The sequence below is a fragment of the Papio anubis genome, chromosome 2, assembly GCF_008728515.1.
Source record: "Papio anubis isolate 15944 chromosome 2, Panubis1.0, whole genome shotgun sequence".
In the NCBI taxonomy this organism is placed as follows: Eukaryota; Metazoa; Chordata; class Mammalia; order Primates; family Cercopithecidae; genus Papio; species Papio anubis.
The window spans coordinates 102,981,655-103,003,030 of NC_044977.1; the positions used below are offsets into that span (position 1 = coordinate 102,981,655).

Sequence of the window (21,376 nt, forward strand, 5' to 3'; positions counted from 1 at the left end):
AATCACAGTCTGTGAGACGCATTCTGAAGGAGGCAAACAGCATTACACCTGGTATAGATGGAGGGAAGGCCCTTTTGAGGAGGTACCATTTAGCTGAGACCTGCAGGCTAAGAAGGGGCTAAGCACATGAAGGGAGAGTGAAGAGTGTCCCTGACAGAAGAACCAGCATGTGTGGGAAAGGGAATGGTGAGTTCCAGAAACCAACCAGAGGCCACATGTTTGGGAAGCGACAGATGAAAGGCCAGGCCATGCGGAGCCCTGCTGCTCATCAGGAGTTTGGACTTGGATCCAAGTACAGAGGGAAGGGACTGGAGGGCTCTAAGCAGAGGAGTCATACCATCTGATTCACATTTTTTATAATATTTTTAGTTGTGATGTAAGAATAGACCAGAGGCGGCCTGGGGTGAGGAACACGCAACAATAAGCAGAAAAGGTTTCTTCCTCACCTCTCCCAAAACATTCATGGAAATGGAGTCTGAACAGGTGGGGAACACAGACCAGATAAACTAAAAGTATCCTTAAGGAACTGGAGCACACAGTGACTCCAGCACAGATGCCAAATACGGATGATGGGCTGGCAAGGCTGGGAAGGAGCTGGCCACAGACACTCCGAGGGAACCAGAGGTGATTACCCATGCACAAGGGGGATTTGGAGAATCAGGGCAAAGAAAGCACTACAAAGCCAGTTGCTTCCTTGAAATTTTGTCAAAACATCCATTTGGAAGCCACGGCCTACACTATTCTAAATTTGTTCTTTCCAAGCTTAAAAAAGTGAAACAAGCAAAAACTACAGTCAAAACAAATGTTGGAGGCAGATGAACCATGTAACTGCTAATGCAAAATTCCTCTCCCAAGTTAGGTAGTGAAATTCGGAGGGCAGGTATGGGTGGCTCACACCTGTAATCCTGGCATTTTGGGAGGCTAAGGCAGGAGGTTCACTTGAGGCCAGGAGCTCGAGGCCAGCCTGGACAACATAGTAAGACCCTGTCTCAACAAAAATAAAAATTAGCCAGATGTGGTGGCACACATCTGTGGTCCCAGCTACTTGGGAGTTGAGATGGGAAGATCACAGGCACAGGAAGGTTGCAGTGAGATATGATTGCACCACTGCACTCCAGCCTGGGTGCCAGAGTGAGTCTATCTCAAAAGAAAAAAAAAAAAGAAAAGAAAGAAAAGAAATTTGAAGTGCAAGGAAATAACCCTGTGCTAGTCACTGGCAGTTGCAGACTGGCTGGCATCAGAAGCAATTATGTGATCAAATGGAGACGTCAAGGTCTCGTCCCAAACAGTCCACTTGGCCCTGAGGAAAAAAGTGCCTTGAAAGATTTAAAATGAGTAAAAATGATCTTACATTTTAAAAAATGAATACAAATTCAAAAGCACTTGAACAAGCTGTCTCGTTCCTAACACATCCCTCTGTAGTGTGGTGAATCAACCCTGTTTAGGACTAATCATTACATTTTTTCCAAAGTGAAGACAGACAAAAGCACTCCCCTAAATCCTGGTGATTGTCCTCTTCAGGACCACAGGATATGAAATTAAGAAGCTAAATAAACAAATAAATCTAAGTCAATCAGTCGTTAACAGAAAGCCCAAAGTACAAAGACCAGCAAGCCATCCCTTCTAAAGCCTAAGAAGTAATTAAAGCATTTGATGTTCACTCAGGAAGATTTTCCTTCTGTTAAATAGTCACAAATGAATTATTCTCAGATTTTTAAAAACTGGTTTCTCTTCTTCAATTAAAAAAAATTTCCTCAGAGGCTGCAAATTCTTAGTCAACAAACTAAGAATTCAAAGTTGAATTCCATCTAATGAATTAAATTATTTTTATTTTCTATCACTCTTTTCCTTTGTCTTACAGGCTGACTGAAAACTCAACAAGTGGGGAGGGACCTCCCCTGAAATGACAGGAAATAATTTAACCTCATGGTATAAAAACAATTCATGAATGGTGTTTGGATGAAAAGGTTATGTAGGAGTCAAGTGTTTGAAGGGGCTCAGGTACTTACTAAAATCCTGGCCAGAAATCTTCATAGAAATGTACTCACGGTGAAGAGTTCCTTCTCCCCTACAAACCCCCTTCTACTCTGCTCATTCAAAATTGGTTTGCAACTTGAAGTTGTGAAGGCCTTGCTACTCAAAGTGTGGTCCCTGGACACGCTCACTGTTAGAAATGCAGATTCTCAGGCCCCACCCCAGACCTGATGAGTTAGAAGCTAACCTCTGTGAACATGGACATTTGAGAAGCACTGCTCCATGTCACTGAGCCCTCCCTGGAGGAAACATGATATTCACTGCATGAAGACCACCCTCCTCATGATACCCTCTGCCCTCCAGAAAAATAATATGTATACTTTCCATGTTATTTGAGAGAGATTGTCTGTGTGAGTACTTACTTTTCTGGAACTGAAGACCTGTCTATTCGCATGCCCCTTATCGGAGCAGACTTTAGCACAAGCATTGGGGTGTAATTAGTTTGTTTGGGTGGTGATCTCAGGGAGCTCCACAAGAGAGTAGTGAAGTGTGTCACCAACAGGTGAGAAAGCTGGGGCATCTATCCATCTCGCTGGTCTCTCCTTGGTAGAAAACTGTACTGGGGACGTTGACTATCCTGCACTTCCAGCCCTCCTGACTCTTGGGTGCAGCACACTCCTGTAGCCAGAGAAAGCTGCTAACCACAGAGACACAGGCAGGTCTCAGCCTGCAGAGGGACTGTCACAGGCGGCCTCCAGGGTGGGTGGAGGGGACATGGAGGGTGTTGACAGCATCTCTCCACATCCTCTCCCTCTGCACAAGCAACTGGGTTGGTGGAGCTGTGGACTGAGAACAGAGGCCGGGGGCAGCTACTGCTGAGCTTCCTTTGGCTGCAGATGAAGGGATGGGGCCTGAGAGGACCTCTTCCCAGTCTAGCACCCTTGGAGTGCGTCTCCACAGCTCAACCTGTCAGCTCATGGAGCCCTGTCTCAGCGGGCAGCAGCTTACTAATCTCTTCCCTCGGGTTGGAACATCCACTTTGCTACTCCTGGGTACATCTCAGGACTCTTTCTTAAAGAACTGGTATCCACTTTTAGGATGAGCCCTCCTCCATTTCTCTTTGTTGATTCAACAGGTCAGCTCCAATCTCCTCTTACCCAGACCAGCACAAAAGGGCCTCCTGGTGGATGCCTTGCTCTCAGCTCTCTCCCCTGATGTGTTCTGCAAACTGCCACAGATGAATCCCAATAGGATGCTTTGTTTTTGCTAAAGAGCCTTCAAAGGTTGTTAACAAGCAACATTCTTCATTGGTTCTTAACTGGGGGTGTGCACTAGAACCACCTGGGAGCCAGAGATGCCATGCCCAGCTGTACAGGCTGAACACTGCATAGAAGTCCTGGCTGCTCTCACCAAGCGCTTCACCTTGGCATGAGTCTCTCCAATTTGCATAACAGTGCTGGAAAGGTGATGATGATGATCCTATGAAAAGCTTTGTAAAATAGACCCAGATGCAGGCCCCTCTGTGTGGCCACAGAATCAATGCATGCGACGTGGGCATGCATGTGCTGAAAGCTTCCCAGGTGGTTCTGATGGACACCCAAGTTAAAAACCTTCAAAAGTGAAACTGCATTGAAATTCTCTGGTGGGCTTGTTAAAGATGCAGATTGCAGGCCCCAGCCTCCAGAGTGGGATTCTTTACAGCAGAAGCAGTCAGGAAACCTGGATTTTGAATCACCTGAGGCAAGTGTTCTACACTAGCCTTTGAAACACTGGTCCCAAGGGCTAATGTAGCCATTGCCATTTTTGAAGTTAAGAGATTGAGACCTAGAGTATGTGACCAAAAAAAAAAAAAAAAATGCCTTCTCTGGGATTCTTATGCTGGTGAGGACTGAGGAACCCTGGTATTATGATCCTCTCTGCCTTTGAGTCAGGTGTCTGGAGCCTCCTGTGTCATGTGCCCCTGGGGCAGGGACTCAGAGAAATGAACTCTGCAGACCATGGCTGGCTCCAACATGGGTGCCCACCTGCTGTGCTCCCAGAGGAAGCCCATCTACTCGTTCAACAAGTGTTTTTTATTTTGTCTCAAATGGGAAACAGCTTCTACAGAACAATTCTCATGTGTGAGACACGTATGTTTTCTGTTACTTCTCACATTCCTTTGTTCATGCTCTCATTTAATAATTATTGAGTAGCCTCAGTGTCCTTCATTGGGCCATATGCCTTTGTAACACAGTTCCTGCTGTCTCCAAGGAGAAGTTCCCAGCCTGGGAGGAAGAAGAAGAACCAACTGGTTCAAGGAAAGATGCTTATCATCTCACATGATGAATGCATAGGGGTGCGGTTGCACCAGGGGCTGAAATCTGGCCTCCCTTTACCAGAGAAGCAATGGCTGTCCCCATTCCCACACCACACGTCCTACTTTGCAGCTCATTGTTATTACCGTTGTTTTACCTTTCCTTTTAACTAACTAAAAGGTCTAATAGTGCTTTAAATTATGGAATCCGATACTGGACTACCATAGTCATACTATGTACCATACCAGTGCTTACTTTAGTGGGAAAATTAGCTCATCATTTGAACACTGATATGGTCTGGATTTGTGTCCCTACCCAAATCTCATGTCAGATTGAAGGAGGGACCTGGTGGGAGGTGACTGGATCATGGGGGTGGATTTTCCCCCTATTGTTCTCGTGATAGTGAGTGAGTTCTCATGGGGTCTGATGGTTTAAAAGTGTGTGGCACTTCTCCACCAGCCCCCCTTCTCTCCTGCCACCATGTGAAGAAGGTTCTTGCTTCCCTTCACCTTCTGCCATGATTGTAAGCTTCCTGAGGCCTCCTAGTCATGCTTCCTGTGAAGCCTCTGGAACTGCGAATCAATTAAACCTCTTTCTTCATAAATTCCCCGTCTCAGATAGTTCATTATAGCAGTGTGAAAACGGACTAATACACACACATAGGTCAAAAGCTATTACAAATGACAATAACAAAAAATATCATTCATAAACTGCCTGATGTAGCTGAGGGTTTACTTATTCAGAACTTCATCAGGCTTAAAGACTGAATAGGCCTTTGTGGCTGCAATAGAACTTCTGCTCTGTCACCAGCTTATTCAATAGATAGTGAGCTCATCTACTGTGCCAGGTGTGGAGGTATGTGAGTATAGCCCTGTCCTCAGAAACTTTTCCATTAAATACCAGATATAAAGTAATTGCCTTGGCAGTTGATGTAACAGAGAAACATAAAGGGCTGAGGCTTTAGGAAATGCCCATGAGGACAGGAAGGGGCACACAGGCTGTCTCTTAGTGTGTTCTGAACATGCACACATCAAGGAAAAGCCCGATGCCAAGAACCTCGGTGCTCAATATGCAATTAGAACAAGGGCAAGACAGTTTTACAAGAGCACTGAATGAAGGACCTGCTAATATAATTAAATGATGAAGTTATGTGTTCCTTTTGTATTTTTAAGAACAATATAGGGAGACAGGCTTTGCCTTCCAGGATTACCTTAGTTTTCTCCCGTATTTGTTTCTGACATATTTCAGTTAATGGGCCAGTTGTTTAAAATGACTTGCACATACAAATAGTAATGGTTGCTTTTGGTTATGGCAATGGATACGTTCTAAATTCAATCTCAATAGAGTCATTTTTTGAAAATTAATTTCTTTGAAAAAAAGGATGAGCTGCAGGGCCATGAGATTGCCTTAAGATCTAGTATGCTTGTTCTGAACTTGTTGGAATATATTAAACGTCCAGTTATGTTAGGAGCTGGCTTGGCTGTGAGGGAGAGAGAAATTGGTCATTTACTGATTACTTCCCATGCTTTGACCCTGTAGAAGTAGTTGACTGAGCAACCTTTTCGGCGTCTGTATATGTCATTTTCAATGTCTCTCTCCTCTACAGGATAGTTTTGCTCATTCTTTTTCTCCCTTTGAAAATGTTTTATGGTGCCTTGCTTTCCATACTATTTTTCGTTCTGCTTCAGATGGCTGGACTGGCTGCACACCATCTCTCTCATAGCAGAGTATGGGCGGGATGTAAATCCCACATCACGGAGCTCCATCCAGGGGTCTCTACCAGGCACAGCCAAGCACACTGACTCCCCAGATGCCAGCGCCTCTGTGTCTTTTGTTGGAGGATGGCCACGGGGCTGCTGGCACCTTCTTTGCATGAACATGGAGAGATGGAAGTGCTTGGGAATTCACATCCCCTTGGGGGAATCCTCAGCCATGCTCTTTTGTCCCTGATTGGGACACTGAGATGTGACCTATACTTTAGACGGTGCCAAAGTCACCCACCTTCTTTCTCCCTCCTGGGGACTTTGCTTGATATCACATCCTTGTTTGACCTCCCTCCCATTAAAGCTCTACTTCCCATTCCCCTGAGAACACTTCCTAACACATTATTTTTACATGATGTCTTATCTCAGGATTTTGTTTTAGGGAACTCAGCCTAAGATAGCAGGAAAGAGACTATCACACAAAAACATCTAGTCCCCCTCTTCTCCTTTCTGGTATCGAGATGCCAGTCAGAGGCAGTGTAAACACTTCAGACTCGGAGCAAGTGGTCTTCCAGGTCCTGGGAATCTCTTGTCCTATCTCATGTTTCATTGGGGCAGCCAGTTTCAAGCAAACCAGGATTTTTTAAACAAAGAAATCCACCCACCACACATTAAGGATGGCTTAGCAGACTTACGTGACTACATATTGATTTTAATCTACTTAAGTGCCCCTTAAACATGGACTCGTTTAATTACCATTCCCATGTGTTTTCTCTTTGTCTACTTTGGGAACGATGCCTCTCACACTGTCCATACCAGGCTCCAGGGAATGAGGGCAGAGGCCCTGAACAGCAGGTTGAAGCCACTCTCCTCTTTACAGTTTCCTAGGGGATGGAACTGGGACCCTGAAGATGTCTCAAATTGTCATTGCACAATGATTACGTTTTTTTCAAACTGACTTGGCTCTACCACTTACCAAGTAGTACCTTAAGTACCTCCCTGTAAAAATACAGATAGTAACGCCTAACCCACAGTGTTGCTGGAATGATATAATGAGTTACTCTGGTGGCTGCCACCATGGTGATGGTTATTGCTATTAGGCTCTAAGAGAAACTTTTCAAGAGTTTTCTTTGCTCTGCCACCTACAGTTGTGGTAGGTTCTCAGGCTGTTCAAAGCCACTCTCAGAATGAGACCCTTAACCTGGGTGGGCTGCCTCAACATTAACAGGATAGAGCTTAACTGTCCTGAACTCTGATCATGTGACATTTTGCTAAGCATTTTGCTAGGATGAACAGATTGATACTTCTCAAAAACCCTACCAGTATTATGATTGTTCCATTTCACAGATGAGGATACAGAGACCCAGAGAGGGTGAAGGAACTTTCCAAGGTCACACAACAGCTATATATGGTAGAGTGATAGGTCCCATGCTGCCTCTCAGATGCCCGCATGCAGTGGGGCCTTCAGAGTGCATGGTGCAGAGGAAGTTTTCTTTCCTTTGCTCTGGGATAACCTGCCCGTAGCACAGTGGCTCTTCAACTGTGGCACACATTCGAGTCATGGAGGCTTGCTAAAACACAGACCGCTGGGACTCCCCGCAGAGTTTGACTCAACAGGTCTGGGGAGGAGCCCACGGTTGTTTTTCTGAGCAGGTCCCAGCTGGTATGGATGTTGGTGGTCAGGAGACCATCCTTTGAGTGGCAGTGATGTAGATTCTAGAAACACTGGTGGCTTCCTTCCCTTGGGAGGGAAGCAGCTTCCTGGGTGGGACCCACATGGAGGATGGTCTCAAGGGAGAGGGGAAGAATCAGCCTGCTGAGCCCATGGACTCTGAGAGCCCCTTCTGAGCAGGGGATGCTGAGAAGTCTGCAGGGTCCCTTGCCCCTGGCCTGGGGACTCCTCACCAGCCACCAGCTGTCACTGCGACATCCAGATGTTACCTCCCTCTAAGCTGCCTCCAGTTCCCCTTCTAAAATAAATGGGGCTAGAAAACTTTAGAATGGTGATGTGGTGAGGAAATGCTGAAAAGGAACCCAGAGAAGGAGGAGGGAATGGACATACATTTACAGAGTACCTTCATCATGTCTGCCCTGTCTTATTTAACACTGACAACCGTGAGGTAGGTCTCACACTTCCCACCTTACAGATGAGGAAATCAAACCTCTGAGAACTCAGGCAACTTGCCAATATCCATGCAACTATTAAGTGGCTGAAACTGGGATTCTAACCCAGTTCAGTTTGGCTCCATGGCTCCTGCATTTGCTCCACCTCTGTGACTGTCCTGATGGGGGACATCCTGCTAGGTACATCATCACGCAGCCCCTGTTCCCTTGGCACTGCACAGGTTACAGAGGGAGGGCTGTGGCTCAATGCAGCATTTCTGCCAGGGTAGGAAATGTTTTGCATGCAGCCTTTTAAACCATGAGACAGACTCTGGTCTGTGTGGGGTTTCCCAACCAGAAATAAAAAGATTGGAGGGAATCTCATACACCTGGAGGGTCACCCTCAGCTCAGAAACAGCCGTGTGGCTGCAAGCAGAGCAGCCCCAGGCCTTTAGGGCTGGCCAGAAGACCCTTGCTGGCAGGCAGCATGCCCGTTTGTGAGTCCCCACCAGCAGTTCCCTTGTGAAGAAAGCTCAACAGGTTTTTTATAAAAGGCAAAGCGAGTTTTCTTTGGCAGCAGGTTCAGATTTCCTGCCCTGTTCCATGATCTCACGAGGGAGTGCTGAAAGTACCTCCCATACCCCCTCCCCAGCTCCAACCAGCCCGGTTCCACGCTCAGACTTCCTGCTTATTTGGGGAAAGCGTTTGTTTCTTGTCTTCTTAATTTGAGACCCTCCTCCCTCCTCCCTCTGTGGCTCAATCCATGGCCCCAGTCTGCATCTGGAGTCAGCGTCAGTCCCTTTAGTTGAACCTTCTAGCTGAGGGGTGGTAGAGGAGGGAGCACCAAGTTTGTGTGGCCTCAGCTGATGAATTTTTAACTGCTGAAAAATGACACGTGGGAAAAGAATGCTGTGCTTAAATCTTACACTTAGACAGCACTAAAAGGTGAAAGGAAAGGTCACATGGACTTCCAGACAACAAAAGCTCCCACTTTTGTCCAGACAGCTGAGTTCTTCAAAGGGCTTCTGAGAGGAGAGACAGAAATTCTGTCTCCCATCAGCGAGTCATCATCCCACGCCACTGTCTTCAGCCGCTGGGGTTTTAACCCAGTCACTTCCAGAGCTGCTGGTCTGTCTTAGAGCTTTAAGGGAAGATGGCCACAGAACACTCAGGACCAAGGACTGGAGTGGTGAGACCCTCGTCCTTCGTCAACACTAGCAGGACGGGAGGATGAGGGTCTGCACCTGCTATTATCTATGAGACTCTGGCCAAGCTACTTGCCTGCTCTGAGTGCCAACACTTCATTGGTAAATGAAAACAACAATACCATGGCAGACATGTTTCTTGCCACCCATATCCATCATCCATCTACCCTTCCCTCTGGGGAGCCATCCCCTCCCCACTCCACCTCACTCCCATCCCATTAAGAGGTGGGCATGCGACCCAGGCTTAACCCAATTGGACCAACTAGACTCAACGACATCTCTGCAAGAACTTTTAGGAAATGAGATTATTTATTCACTGTGGCCTGGCAACCATTTTGCCACCCTGAAGGGACAGAGAGCCTGTCTGAGAATGAAGCCAAAACAAGGAAGACAAGCTGACAGATGGAGAGAGAGAAAGAGACACTGTGACAACTTTTGGAGGTCCAACCAGAAGCTGTGGTCGAAGCCAACCCCAGGTATTTTCACTTTGCAAAACCCTACGTTCTTTTACCCATACCAATTGAGGTTTTCTATTGCTGTCACTAGAAAAGTTAAAACAGATACAGATACCTCACAGTGTTCAGAGAAGCAAATTTAATCAAGGCCATAGAAAGGACAGCTCACAGAGTAGGCCCGGTTCCCCCAAGTGGGATGGACAACGAGCCACCATGGCTCCAGGCACCAAAGGGTGGATGGGGATGCTCACCAGAGGGTTTCAGGAGGACACATGGAAATGTCCATACTGAGGCGGGACCCTCTGTGGTCACTTGGAGCCCCCTGAAAAGTGTCCCACATCTGGGGGAGCCTCAGAGCCGACCTAACTTCCTCAAGCCCCAACTGTAAAGGTGACTTGGGCTCATTTGTATTTGCAGGGCTTCTCAGGCTTACTGGACATCAAAGCCCATCCGTGCCCACCAGCATTCAGGAGTGCAGCTGCTGGACCCTGGAGGGCCAAGATTCCGTTTTTAATGGGTGCCAGCTACTGTTGCACTTTACATATGGTACTTAACTTATAAGTGTAGAACACTGATCATAAGTACAGTGGTTTTAGAATATGTTCACAAATTATTTGACACTTCTCCCTTTGAAAGGTGAAGCCTAGGCAAGGTGCACTGGCTCACACCTATGATCCTAGCATTGTGAGAGGCTGAGGTGGGAGGGTCACTTGAGGCCAAGAGTTTGAGGCCAGCCTGGGCAACACAGCAAGACACCATCTCTACAAAAATTAAAAAATGAGCAAGATATAGTGGCACACGCCTATAGTCCCAGCTACACTGGAGGCTGAAGTGGGAGGATTACTGGAGCCCAAGAGTTCAAGGTTACAGTAAGCTATGATTCCCCTCCCCTTGAAGGTAGGTCAGACTTAGTGGCTCGCTTTTGAAAAACAGAATGTGATGCTGTAGTGGTGAGACTCTGGAGCCTTCCTGAGAACCTGGAGAAGACTTGCTGCTGAGAAGGACATTTTGAAGGTTTTGTTGGCTGTAAAAGCTATTTCTGGAATCACACCCCTAGATCTTTCTTGAAGACTTGAATTAGATTTGGACCATGGGGACACAGAAGGTCACCCCAGCTCTGATCTTTGCCATCACAGTTGCTACAATCGGCTCTTTTCAGTTTGGCTACAACACTGGGGTCATCAATGCTCCTGAGAAGATCATAAAGGAATTTATCAATAAAAGTTTGACGGAGAAGGCAAATATCCCTCCCTCTGAGGTGCTGCTCACGTCTCTCTGGTCCTTGTCTGTGGCCATATTCTCCGTCGGGGGTATGATCGGCTCCTTTTCCGTCGGACTCTTCGTCAACCGCTTTGGCAGGCGTAATTCAATGCTGATTGTCAACCTGTTGGCTGTCACTGGTGGCTGCTTTATGGGACTGTGTAAAGTAGCGAAGTCAGTTGAAATGCTGATCCTGGGCCGCTTGGTTATTGGCCTCTTTTGCGGACTCTGCACAGGGTTTGTGCCCATGTACATCGGAGAGATCTCGCCTACTGCCCTGCGGGGTGCCTTTGGCACTCTCAACCAGCTGGGCATCGTGGTTGGAATTCTGGTGGCCCAGATCTTTGGTCTGGAATTCATCCTTGGGTCTGAAGAGCTCTGGCCGTTGCTATTGGGCTTCACCATCCTTCCTGCTATCCTACAAAGTGCAACCCTTCCATTTTGCCCTGAAAGTCCCAGATTTTTGCTCATTAACAGAAAAGAAGAGGAGAATGCTAAGCAGATCCTCCAGCGGTTGTGGGGCACCCAGGATGTATCCCAAGACATCCAGGAGATGAAAGATGAGAGTGCAAGGATGTCACAAGAAAAGCAAGTCACCGTGCTGGAGCTCTTTAGAGTGTCCAGCTACCGACAGCCCATCATCATTTCCATTGTGCTCCAGCTCTCTCAGCAGCTCTCTGGCATCAATGCTGTGTTCTACTACTCAACAGGAATCTTCAAGGATGCCGGTGTTCAAGAGCCCATCTATGCCACCATCGGCGCAGGTGTGGTTAATACGATCTTCACTGTAGTTTCTCTATTTCTGGTGGAAAGGGCAGGAAGAAGGACTCTGCATATGATAGGCCTTGGAGGGATGGCTGTTTGTTCCACGCTCATGACTATTTCTTTGTTATTAAAGGATAACTATAATGGGATGAGCTTTGTCTGTATTGGGGCTATCCTGGTCTTTGTAGCCTTCTTTGAAATTGGACCAGGCCCCATTCCCTGGTTTATTGTGGCCGAACTCTTCAGCCAGGGCCCCCGCCCAGCTGCGATGGCAGTGGCCGGCTGCTCCAACTGGACCTCCAACTTCCTAGTCGGATTGCTCTTCCCCTCTGCTGCTCACTATTTAGGAGCCTACGTTTTTATTATCTTCACCGGCTTCCTCATTACCTTCTTGGCCTTTACCTTCTTCAAAGTCCCTGAGACCCGTGGCAGGACTTTCGAGGATATCACACGGGCCTTTGAAGGGCAGGCACATGGTGCAGATAGATCTGGGAAGGACGGCGTCATGGAGATGAACAGCATCCAGCCTCCTAAGGAGACCACCACCAATGTCTAAGTCATGCCCGCTTCCACCTCCCTCCCAGCATGGGAAAGCCATCTCTCCCTGAACAAGGGAGAGACCTCATCAGGATGAACCCAGGATTGCTTCTGAATGCTGCTACTTGATTCCTTTCTCATCCCACGCACTCCATGAGCACCCCAAGGCTGGGGTTTGTTGGATTTTCAATGGCTTTTTAAATATTTTATTTCCTGGACATTCTCTTCTGCTTAGGAGAGACCAAGTGAACCTACCTTCATTTCAGGAGGGATTGGCCACTTGGCATATGACAACTTTGCCAGCTTTTCCTCCCTTGGGTTCTAATATTGCCACATTAGGGGATATAGGAGAGGAAAAGTAAGGTGCAGTTCCCCCAACCTCAGACTTAACAGGAAGCAGATGCACATATGAGTGTGGAAGGCAGAGGGGGTTTATGTAAGAGCACCTTCTTCACTTCCACACAGCTCTACACGGCAAGTAAACTTGAGTTTTATTTATTTTATCCTCTGGTTTAATTACATAATTTTTTTTTACATTAAGCTCCAGGATACATGTGCAGAATGTGCAGGTTTGTTACATAGGTATATATGTGCCATGGTGGAAATATTTATTTTTTTAAGCATAATTTTACCAAATAATTAAAACAGAAGGAAATTGAGATTAGAGGGAGGTGTTTAAAGAGAGGTTATAGAGTAAAAGAGTTGATGCTGGAGAGGTTCAGGTGCAATAAGAAGAATTTAGGGAGAAACGTAGTTCATTATTGGAGGGTAAATGATGTGGTGCCTGAGGGCTGTACTTTACCTCTTAACAATTTTTGTCCTTCAGATGGAAACTCTTGAAGTTTAATTTTTCATAAAAGTCATATGCTTATATAATAAAGCTACTGATTTCCTTTATAATTTTTTTCTTTAAGATAATAGTTTACATGTAGTAGTACTTGAAGTCTAGGATTATTAACTAATATGGGCATTGTAGTTAATGACGGTTGATGGGTTCTAATTTTGGACGGAGTTGAGGGAAGGGAAAGTGATTTCTAGAAAGGCTGTTCCCCTCACTGGACGAAATAACTCCTTCTTGTAGTAGTCTCATGACTTTTGAAGTAGTCTGCCACCTATCTTGTGGGAGAGCCATCCAAATGAGAAACCACAAATAATTGGTTCTTGGTAGAGATTCATTATTTCTCCACTTTGTTCTTTAGGAGATTTTAGGTGTTGATTTTCTCTTTTATTTTAACTCATACCTTTAAAGGAATTCCCCAAAGAATGTTTATAGCAAACTTGGAATGTGTAACCTGAGCTCTGGGAGAGGATTTTTTTCTGAGCGATTATTATCTAAAGTGTGTTGTTGCTTTAGGGTCACGGCACGCTTGCGTATGTCTGTTACCATGTCACTGTGGTCCGATGCGGTACGCCGGCGGGGACCCAGATCTTTCCAATAAACCACGTTTGAGATAGCATGGGTCAATGTGCAGTGTAGCCACGCAGGAGGATAGATGTGTATGTGCACTGTCACTTTGCTCTGGGTGGAAGTATTTGTGTTGACTTATTTTCTCTGTGTTTTGTTCCACTACAGCTACATTTTCTGTATGTTGCTCCAATCTCCCTTTCCTTTTTGGTGCCCACGCACATCTCAGGAACCGTTAGCCAGAAGCCGCGCGTGACAGTATTTTGGTTCTCGGTTCTCGCTGTTTCCTGTGGAGCACAGATATAAACACGGCTGAGGCGGGTGCGGTGGCTCGCCTGTAATGCTTGCAGGAGGCAGCGGTCAGGGACCGAGGTCGTCTGGCCAACTTGCTAGAGTAGAAACCCTGTCTCTACTAAAAATCCCTATTAACAGAGTGGTGGCGAGCTCTTGATCCCAGCTATTTCGGGAGAGAGCTGAGTGGGAGGAATGCAGGAGACATGGGGACTTGCAGGTGCCGTCATTACACTTTCTTCCAGGCCGCACAGTGCAGACTCCATCTCAAGGAAAAACTAAAAAGGACATAGCCTTAACAGTGGGGACTTGCGCTTGAAAGAAAAAGAGTGACCTTGGAGAACACGTCAACTTCTGGCGTTCCTCCAAATGATGAGTCAGCAGGCTAGAGGCAGGCCCCCTTCTGCACTGAGAAGATTGTGAATATTTCCATATGGATTTTCTGTACTAATGTTACTCTAGATTCTTTGTTTTAAAATAAAATTCTGAGATGTGCAGAAGAAAAAAAAAAAGAAAAAACTACAGAGATGTGGCAGAGTGCTGCTGAACTTCTGAGAGGGTCCTGCTTGAAAGTGGCGTCTTGCCCAGTTCTTGCACTCCTGGATGGTTCTACTGGGGAAAGTCAGTCACTATGTGGTGGAACACTTCAGCTACCTATTGGAGGGACCCATGTGGAGAAGAACTGAGGCCCCCAGCCAACAGCAGGTGCAGACCCGCATCCTCCTGCCCTGCTTGTGTTGATGAAGGACGAGGGTCCCACCGCTCCAGTCCTTGGTCCTGAGTGTTCTGTGGCCTGTGGCCAACAGCCAGCCAAGCGAGGGGCCACAAGGGAAGCAGATCCTCCAGTACAGCCTTCAGACAACTGCGTCCCCAGCCAACATCCTGACTGCAGTCTCATAAGAGACCTCGAGCCAGAACCACCCAGGAGTCCCCGACCTGCTATGAGGGCTAATCAACGTTGTTTTAAGCTACCAGGTTTTGAGATGTGATTTGTGACACAGCAACAGATAACTAACACAGTGGGTGTTAGGGCTGCTATCCAGATGAGGAAGCAGAGACCCAGAGTCAGACAGTGGGGAGAGAAGGGCCCCCTCAGCTGGCTATAAGACCAGAGCCTTGCCCTTCATTCCCTCTTCAGGAAGCTGCGGAGACACTACGCCTTCCTTGTATTTTGGCCATAAGTAGAGTCACCATGTATCCTAACTGCCTGGGGCAGTCCTGGTTTATGCCTGTTGTCCTAGGGCTAATTACTCATGCTGTCCCTTTCAGCTCCTAAAGGACCCCAGTCTGATAAAATAAAAAGTAACAAATGGTTAAATTATGTAGTCACTCCCCAAATAAAGAATCTATCTCCGATGTCTGGGGCTCAGCTCCTCTGAAAGGTTACCGTGAAGCCAAGATAATTGTCATGTTCAGCAGACAGCCCTGCGAGCCCAGGATCAAGACACCCTCCCACACAAACCATGCTTGTGGGTTCATCCTACCTTTTTATTGTTCTCTATTTATGTGTGTGTGTGGGGGGGATGTTTATTTCTTGACAACACCATCAGTTTCTCGATGTCAGGGATCAGGTCCTACCCCATTTAATTGTGAGGCAGAATAGCCAAAGAGTAAGCATTGCCATTAGACAGATGGGGGTTCCAATCTCAGCTCTGCTACTTACTAGCTTTGTGATCTGGAGCAAACTGCAAGTTTTCTGAGCTAAGCTGTCACCCCTGTAAGATGGGAATAACAATTCCTGCTCCACAGGGCTCACATGAGTGTCCCCTGGGATGACGCACGTGGCTGCGGCCAATACAGCTCCTGTGTTCCTCCCCTCCCTGGCACATTCTGAGCTGAATATTTGTGAAAATAAATCCAGAAAAGTAAATACAACACTGAACTTGGTTTGCCCTATCACAAGCAGTCAGTTACAGTCTTTTCCTCTTCCTACTGTCAGAATGAAAGTTTCATGGAGGTTCGCTCTCGTCGCCCAGGCTGGAGTGCAGTGGCGCTATCTCAGCTCACTGCAACTTCCGCCTCCCGGTTCAAGCGATTCCCCTGCCTCTGCCTCCTGAGTAGCATGGAGAGGGTATTCTTTAGAAACCCTGGATTCATGCTGTCTGCTCCAGACTTTCCAAAATCTGTCTTCTCACTAGAATGTGCTGTTTCCTCCCACATAAGCTTCTCAAATTAAAGATGAAGCATGCAGGTGATGATGTGTCCATACAAGGAGGCCTGACGCCTTCTTCTGAAAGCATGGGTTTGTGTGTGAGGGCAGGCATCCACCCAGTCTAGTCAAGGTGAGCCTCAGTCACACCCACCCACCTGCCAACCAAGGGCCCCCACTGCTGCCACTCAGCTCCCAGCTCTCCCCTTCCTCACATCCTCAGGTCATCCTTTCCAAAGCATGGACTCACTTATTTGGTCCCTATTTGGTCCCCCATCTTTATGCCCTTGCAGAGGTTTTGAAAGAAAAAGTGATGCTCAGTGATGGCTTCCATGGTTCAGGGTTGGCCTTGGGACACTTAAGAGAAAGGATCTGTCCTGTGTGCCAAGCTCCCCAGATGGATGAATGCACGAGACAGCCTGTTTACTACTGTGCTGGAAGAGAAAAATCTCTTTCCTCCCAGTCAGCTTCACATGCCAGGTCAGCACCATGACTGGGGGTTTACAGTGGGCACTGAATCAGGGAAAGAAGAATTAGACAAAAATATCTAATGGTTACTATGTCTCAGGTATGGTCCTAAGTACTTTACATGAATGTCTAATTTAATCTTTGCAACAAATTTATGAGGTCAACATTATTCTTAGCTCAGTTTCACACATAAGAAAACTTAGGCATCTGTTCTGTAATTGAGGCAGCATTAAAAAAAAAAGAAGAAGAAAACTAAGGCCAAGGCGGAGACATCACTGAACTTGCCCAAGGTCCAACACATATTAAGTGGTGCTGGGATGGGAGCAGATTTAAGCCAGAAAGTCTGGTGACAAAACCCTACTCTTAACCACTGTATTGTGCTGCTTTGTAGACAAGTTGAAACTTAAATGGCATCATGCTAAAGTGGCCTGACATATCCAAACGCCTGAGAGGGATGCTAGAGCAGTGAGTGCTGAAGAGTATGGAAATGGGATTAAACCTGGGCTCCACCACTTATGAGACCTGTAAGACCCTCCTCTCATGTGTAAAAAGGGATAATCCAGGGTTTCAGCCCCAATGCTGCTTGGATACTGGGGCTGCTGGATAATCTCTTTTGTTGTGTGTGTGTATAAGTGGGGCCAACTGTAAGCATTGTTGGATAATTCTTTTTGCCAAGTGCGGGGCTGTCCTAAGCATTGCTGGGATAATCCTTTGTCAGTGAGGAGCCGTCCTATGCATTGCTGGGATAATTTTGCTGTGTGGAGAGCTGTCCCAGCGCTTGTTGGATAATCTCTTTGCTGTGTGGAGGGCCGTCCTGTACATTGTTGGATAATTCCTTGTTGTGTGTGGGGCTGTCTCCTAGTGTACTGTTGGATAATTCTTTGTTGTGTAGGGAGCTGTCCTGTGCAATTGTTGGATAATTCTTTGTTGTGGGGAGCTGTCCTGCATTGTTGGATAATTCTTTGTTGTGTGGAGGAGCTGTCCTGTGCATTGTTGGATAATTCTTTGTTGTGTAGGGGGCTGTCCTGTACATTGTTGGATAATTCCTTGTTGTGTGTGGGGCTGTCTCCTATGCATTGTTGCATAATTCTTTGTTGTGTGGAGCTGTCCTATGCATTGCTGGATAATCCCTTTGCTGTGTGAGGAGCCGTCCCATGTACTGCTGGATAATCTCTTTGCTACAAAGGGAGCCGTCCTGGTGCGCTTTTGTTGATAATCTCTTTGCTGTGTGGGAGCTGTCCTGTAATATCATTGCTGGATAATTCCCTTTGCTGTGCGTGGGCTGTCTCCTATGCAATTAAGTTGCATAATTCTTTTGCTGTGTGTGAGCTGTCCTATGCAATTGTTGGATAATTCTTTGTTGTGTGGGGAGCTGTCCTGTGCATTGTTGGATAACTCTTTGTTGTGTTGGGGGCTGTCCTGTGCATTGTTGGGTATTTATCAGCATTCCTGGCATACCCACTCGATGCTAATAGCACTGCACTAGTTGTGGAAACCGAAAATGCTTCCAAAAATTGTGAACTATCTCTTAGGAGACAAAATCACCCCTGGTTGAGAAACACTGGGATAATTATACCTACCGCTCAGAGGTTGGGGTAGTCAGTTTGCAAAAATGCCCACTCTCCACCCCTTCTTTAACTACATCCCTTGCAGTTTTGACTTTGCAGCTACTCCCATCACGAGGTGGATTTTATTCCCCCACCGTGAATTTGAGCTGAAATCATGACTTGCTCTCACCAACAGAATGCAGCAGAAATGATGCTGTCTGTTCCAGGCCTAGATTTCAAAAAGCCTTGGAACTTCTACTCACTCTTTTGGAACCCTACAGGGGCCTTGGCCAGTCTGCTGGGGATGAGAGCCACTAGCTAAATCACTCCCCTTGTCGCAGACAACATTTGGGTTCCAGCTGACCTACAGCTAACCACAGAAACATGAGCAAGGTTGGCCAAGAACAGCCGAGCCTGGCCCAGAACTGAAAAACTGCCTACCTAACCCCTAGAGTTATGAGCAAATAGAAATGGTTGTTGTATTAAGCCCACTAGATTTGGGGGTGGTTTGTTATGCTAATGAATCCAGAGCTGCTGTGAAGAACAAATGGGAACACCTTTGAGCTACCTAGGCCCTGCCTAGCCCACAGGAAGCACTCAGGAAGGGGTAACCACAATGATGTGGTCACTCACCCACCCTCTTTGCAGAGCCTGTGCTGCCAGTCAAGGGCAGGGCAGCCCCAGCCTGTCCACACACCACTTTCCAAGAAGCAGCAGCCAATTCTTCCTTTTTAGTTAAAGCCCCAAGGAGAAGTAGAACTGATATCCATAGGTGAAAACCTTAGTAGAGAGAAAGAATGAAAGAACAACTGCAGAACAGTAGCACGGATTTTACTAGGCTCCAAGTGGTGAGATCATGTGCTCAAGCTCATCTACTGGAAAGAAGAGAAGCCAGAGCCTGGAGAGAAGTGGAATGTGCACAGGTGACCCTGACATCACCTCATTTCACTTTGTACTTGTGTGCCCTGGGGGCTGAAGAATGACATTCTAAACACAGAAAAACATACCAATTCAGAAGACACATGACAAAAAAATGGCCATCAATTTTATTTACTGTCCACAAACCTTCAAAGTACTTGAGGGTACTGCAAATAGAAAGAAATACAAGAAGAATACAAACATAATAAAAACAAGGGAGGTATTTCATAAACGTCTTCAAATAAATTTTTTCCTTGCCTGCTGAAGGTACAACCACTTCTGAGAACCCACTTAAACAGAAAAGAGCTTGTTGAAAAAATTACTAAACACTACTAAATTACTAAATCCTTAAGTAAATATTTGCAAATTACTGAAGTACATTTTTTTATGTGAATTGCACTAAACTTCGTTTAGAAATTTTTTAAAAATTTCAGTATGAATCATTTTGTAAGCAGAAGGGACTTTTGATTAAAGTAAATCAGTTCTTTACTTACCTTTTCAAAGTCTGGATTTTATTTGCTTAGCTGATAAACTTCTTGTACAGTATAGGTTAAATGTCCTAACTTTTTAGACATTTTTAGATTTAACATTTTTCTTAATTTATATCTAGTGTCAAGAACAGTGATCAGAAAGAGACAAGGTCTAGATTCAAGCCCCCACCCCAAACTCCTCCAGAACACAAACTTTTACTTGTTCATCTGTACTTAGAACATAGACTGTCTTTTCTTTAAGCCTATGGAAAAATCCTAGTAAACTGATTGTGATTGTGAGAAGAGCTACTGATGCTTTTGCTCAAATGTCAGAAAGCAATTACAGGTTGAACTGTTCTGGGATCAGGGTTGGAAATGGTTTATGATATGCCTTAGATGTTCTGTGTCACTTCCTTCTGGCCCAACTCTGATGATTTCAGCTTTGTACCATCTTCAGTAGTGTTCTGAGGGCACCCAAACTCAATGACGCCCCTGGCCAGGGCAGGACAATCCATTCCTTGGAGGTAGCCCTTAACCACCTGGGATTGGAGCTGGGCGGTGAGTGCTCCAGTCTCCTGTCCTGTAGGTAAGCATTTCTGGGTGACTTTCTATATGCTTCTCAAAAAGTCTTAGCACCAATGGCAGTTACTTCAAAGACATACCCTCCTGCAGGCTTTTCTTCCTTCTTTCTTACTTCCTGGGGCCACTACTCAAATAAACCACCCGCACCTATGTATCTATGGTTTCAGGCTTTGCAACTGACGGGTACCATTTACCCTTGAGTCATTATATCTCAGGAAAAACAATGGTCTGAAAACAGCACTCTGGGAAGAAGCAGAATCAAAAAGTCCAGAGAGTCCAACTGAGACCAAAAGGGAGAATTCCAGAGGGAGAAGATGGAGAGAGGGCATATTGATAGCCTGAAGGACTAGCAAGGAAGAGTCAAGGACACGGGGTCCTCCTGGAGCTGACTCATGTGTGCAGGCGGAAGGAGAGGGAACCAAAGTGTAAAAAACGAACTTGCCTGGGTCCTCACTCTGCAAAGCCAAACTTCCTCGGGTTTCATTTCCCCCCAGATGGCACACCCACCCCACAGAGCTGACAGACTATCTACTAGCCTTTCCATTTTTTGCTGCCTCCAACCTTAAGTCCCCACCAGGAAGAGAATGAATGGATGACTTCAGAAAAGGAAGATACCACATGGGGCCTGGCCCCACCAGAACATTCCTTCTTTCCAGATGAACAAATGGGAGGACTGAGCAGTGAGTGAGAGTTTGCTCGGTCTGGGCCAGAGGAAGTTTTTTATACTAGAAAGCTGGGTGAATTGTGGCTTTAAAAAAGCTCAAATGCTCAGTATGCATGCTCTTTCCTCTCACTGCCCTATTAATTCATGAGGCACAAGAAAAATAAAATGGTTGCTGTGTACTTCCAGCCAAGTCAAAGAAACCTCATTTCCCAAAGCCAAAACTAATACTGCACACTGCAACTGGCTAGAAAGCCGATACAGAAAGCAGGTAGAGCATTTCACGGAACACACGGTAACCCTGAGCTGAAAAATGAGGAGCTGCTCAGAGCTCTCCGGCACCAAGCTGCACTTTCAGAGATGTGGAAGAAAGAAGAAACTATTCTGAACCTAGATTTAGTTTTCTTAAACAAGGACCAAAAACCTGGTATGCCATTTGGCCTTGTGACTTTCAACAGACCGTTTCCTTTCTCAGGGCCTTGTTCCATATATAACATACAACCTTTTAGGCTGTTAACAGCTTGAGCTTCCATCCTCCTATGACAAGATTCAGATTTAAAGCTTGGATCTATCCACTAGCTAATGACCG

The 21,376-nt window shown here is 46.2% G+C and overlaps 2 protein-coding genes across 2 annotated transcripts in view; one reads left to right on the forward strand and one right to left on the reverse strand.

Annotated features, from left to right (window-relative positions):
* ITGA9 (integrin subunit alpha 9) overlaps positions 1 to 21,376 on the reverse strand; it is a 390,243-nt gene that overhangs the window by 102,140 nt on the left and 266,727 nt on the right. The window lies entirely within an intron of this gene.
* Positions 10,658 to 13,193, forward strand: LOC100999231 (solute carrier family 2, facilitated glucose transporter member 3). Its single transcript, XM_031663477.1, has one exon. The coding sequence runs from the start codon at positions 10,825 to 10,827 to the stop codon at positions 12,313 to 12,315; it is 1,491 nt and encodes a 496-aa protein (XP_031519337.1). The 5' UTR covers positions 10,658 to 10,824; the 3' UTR covers positions 12,316 to 13,193.

Coding starts and splice junctions, on each gene's coding strand:
- LOC100999231 (XM_031663477.1), top strand. CDS start 10,825: ATGGGGACACAGAAGGTCACCCCAGCTCTGATCTTTGCCATCACAGTT.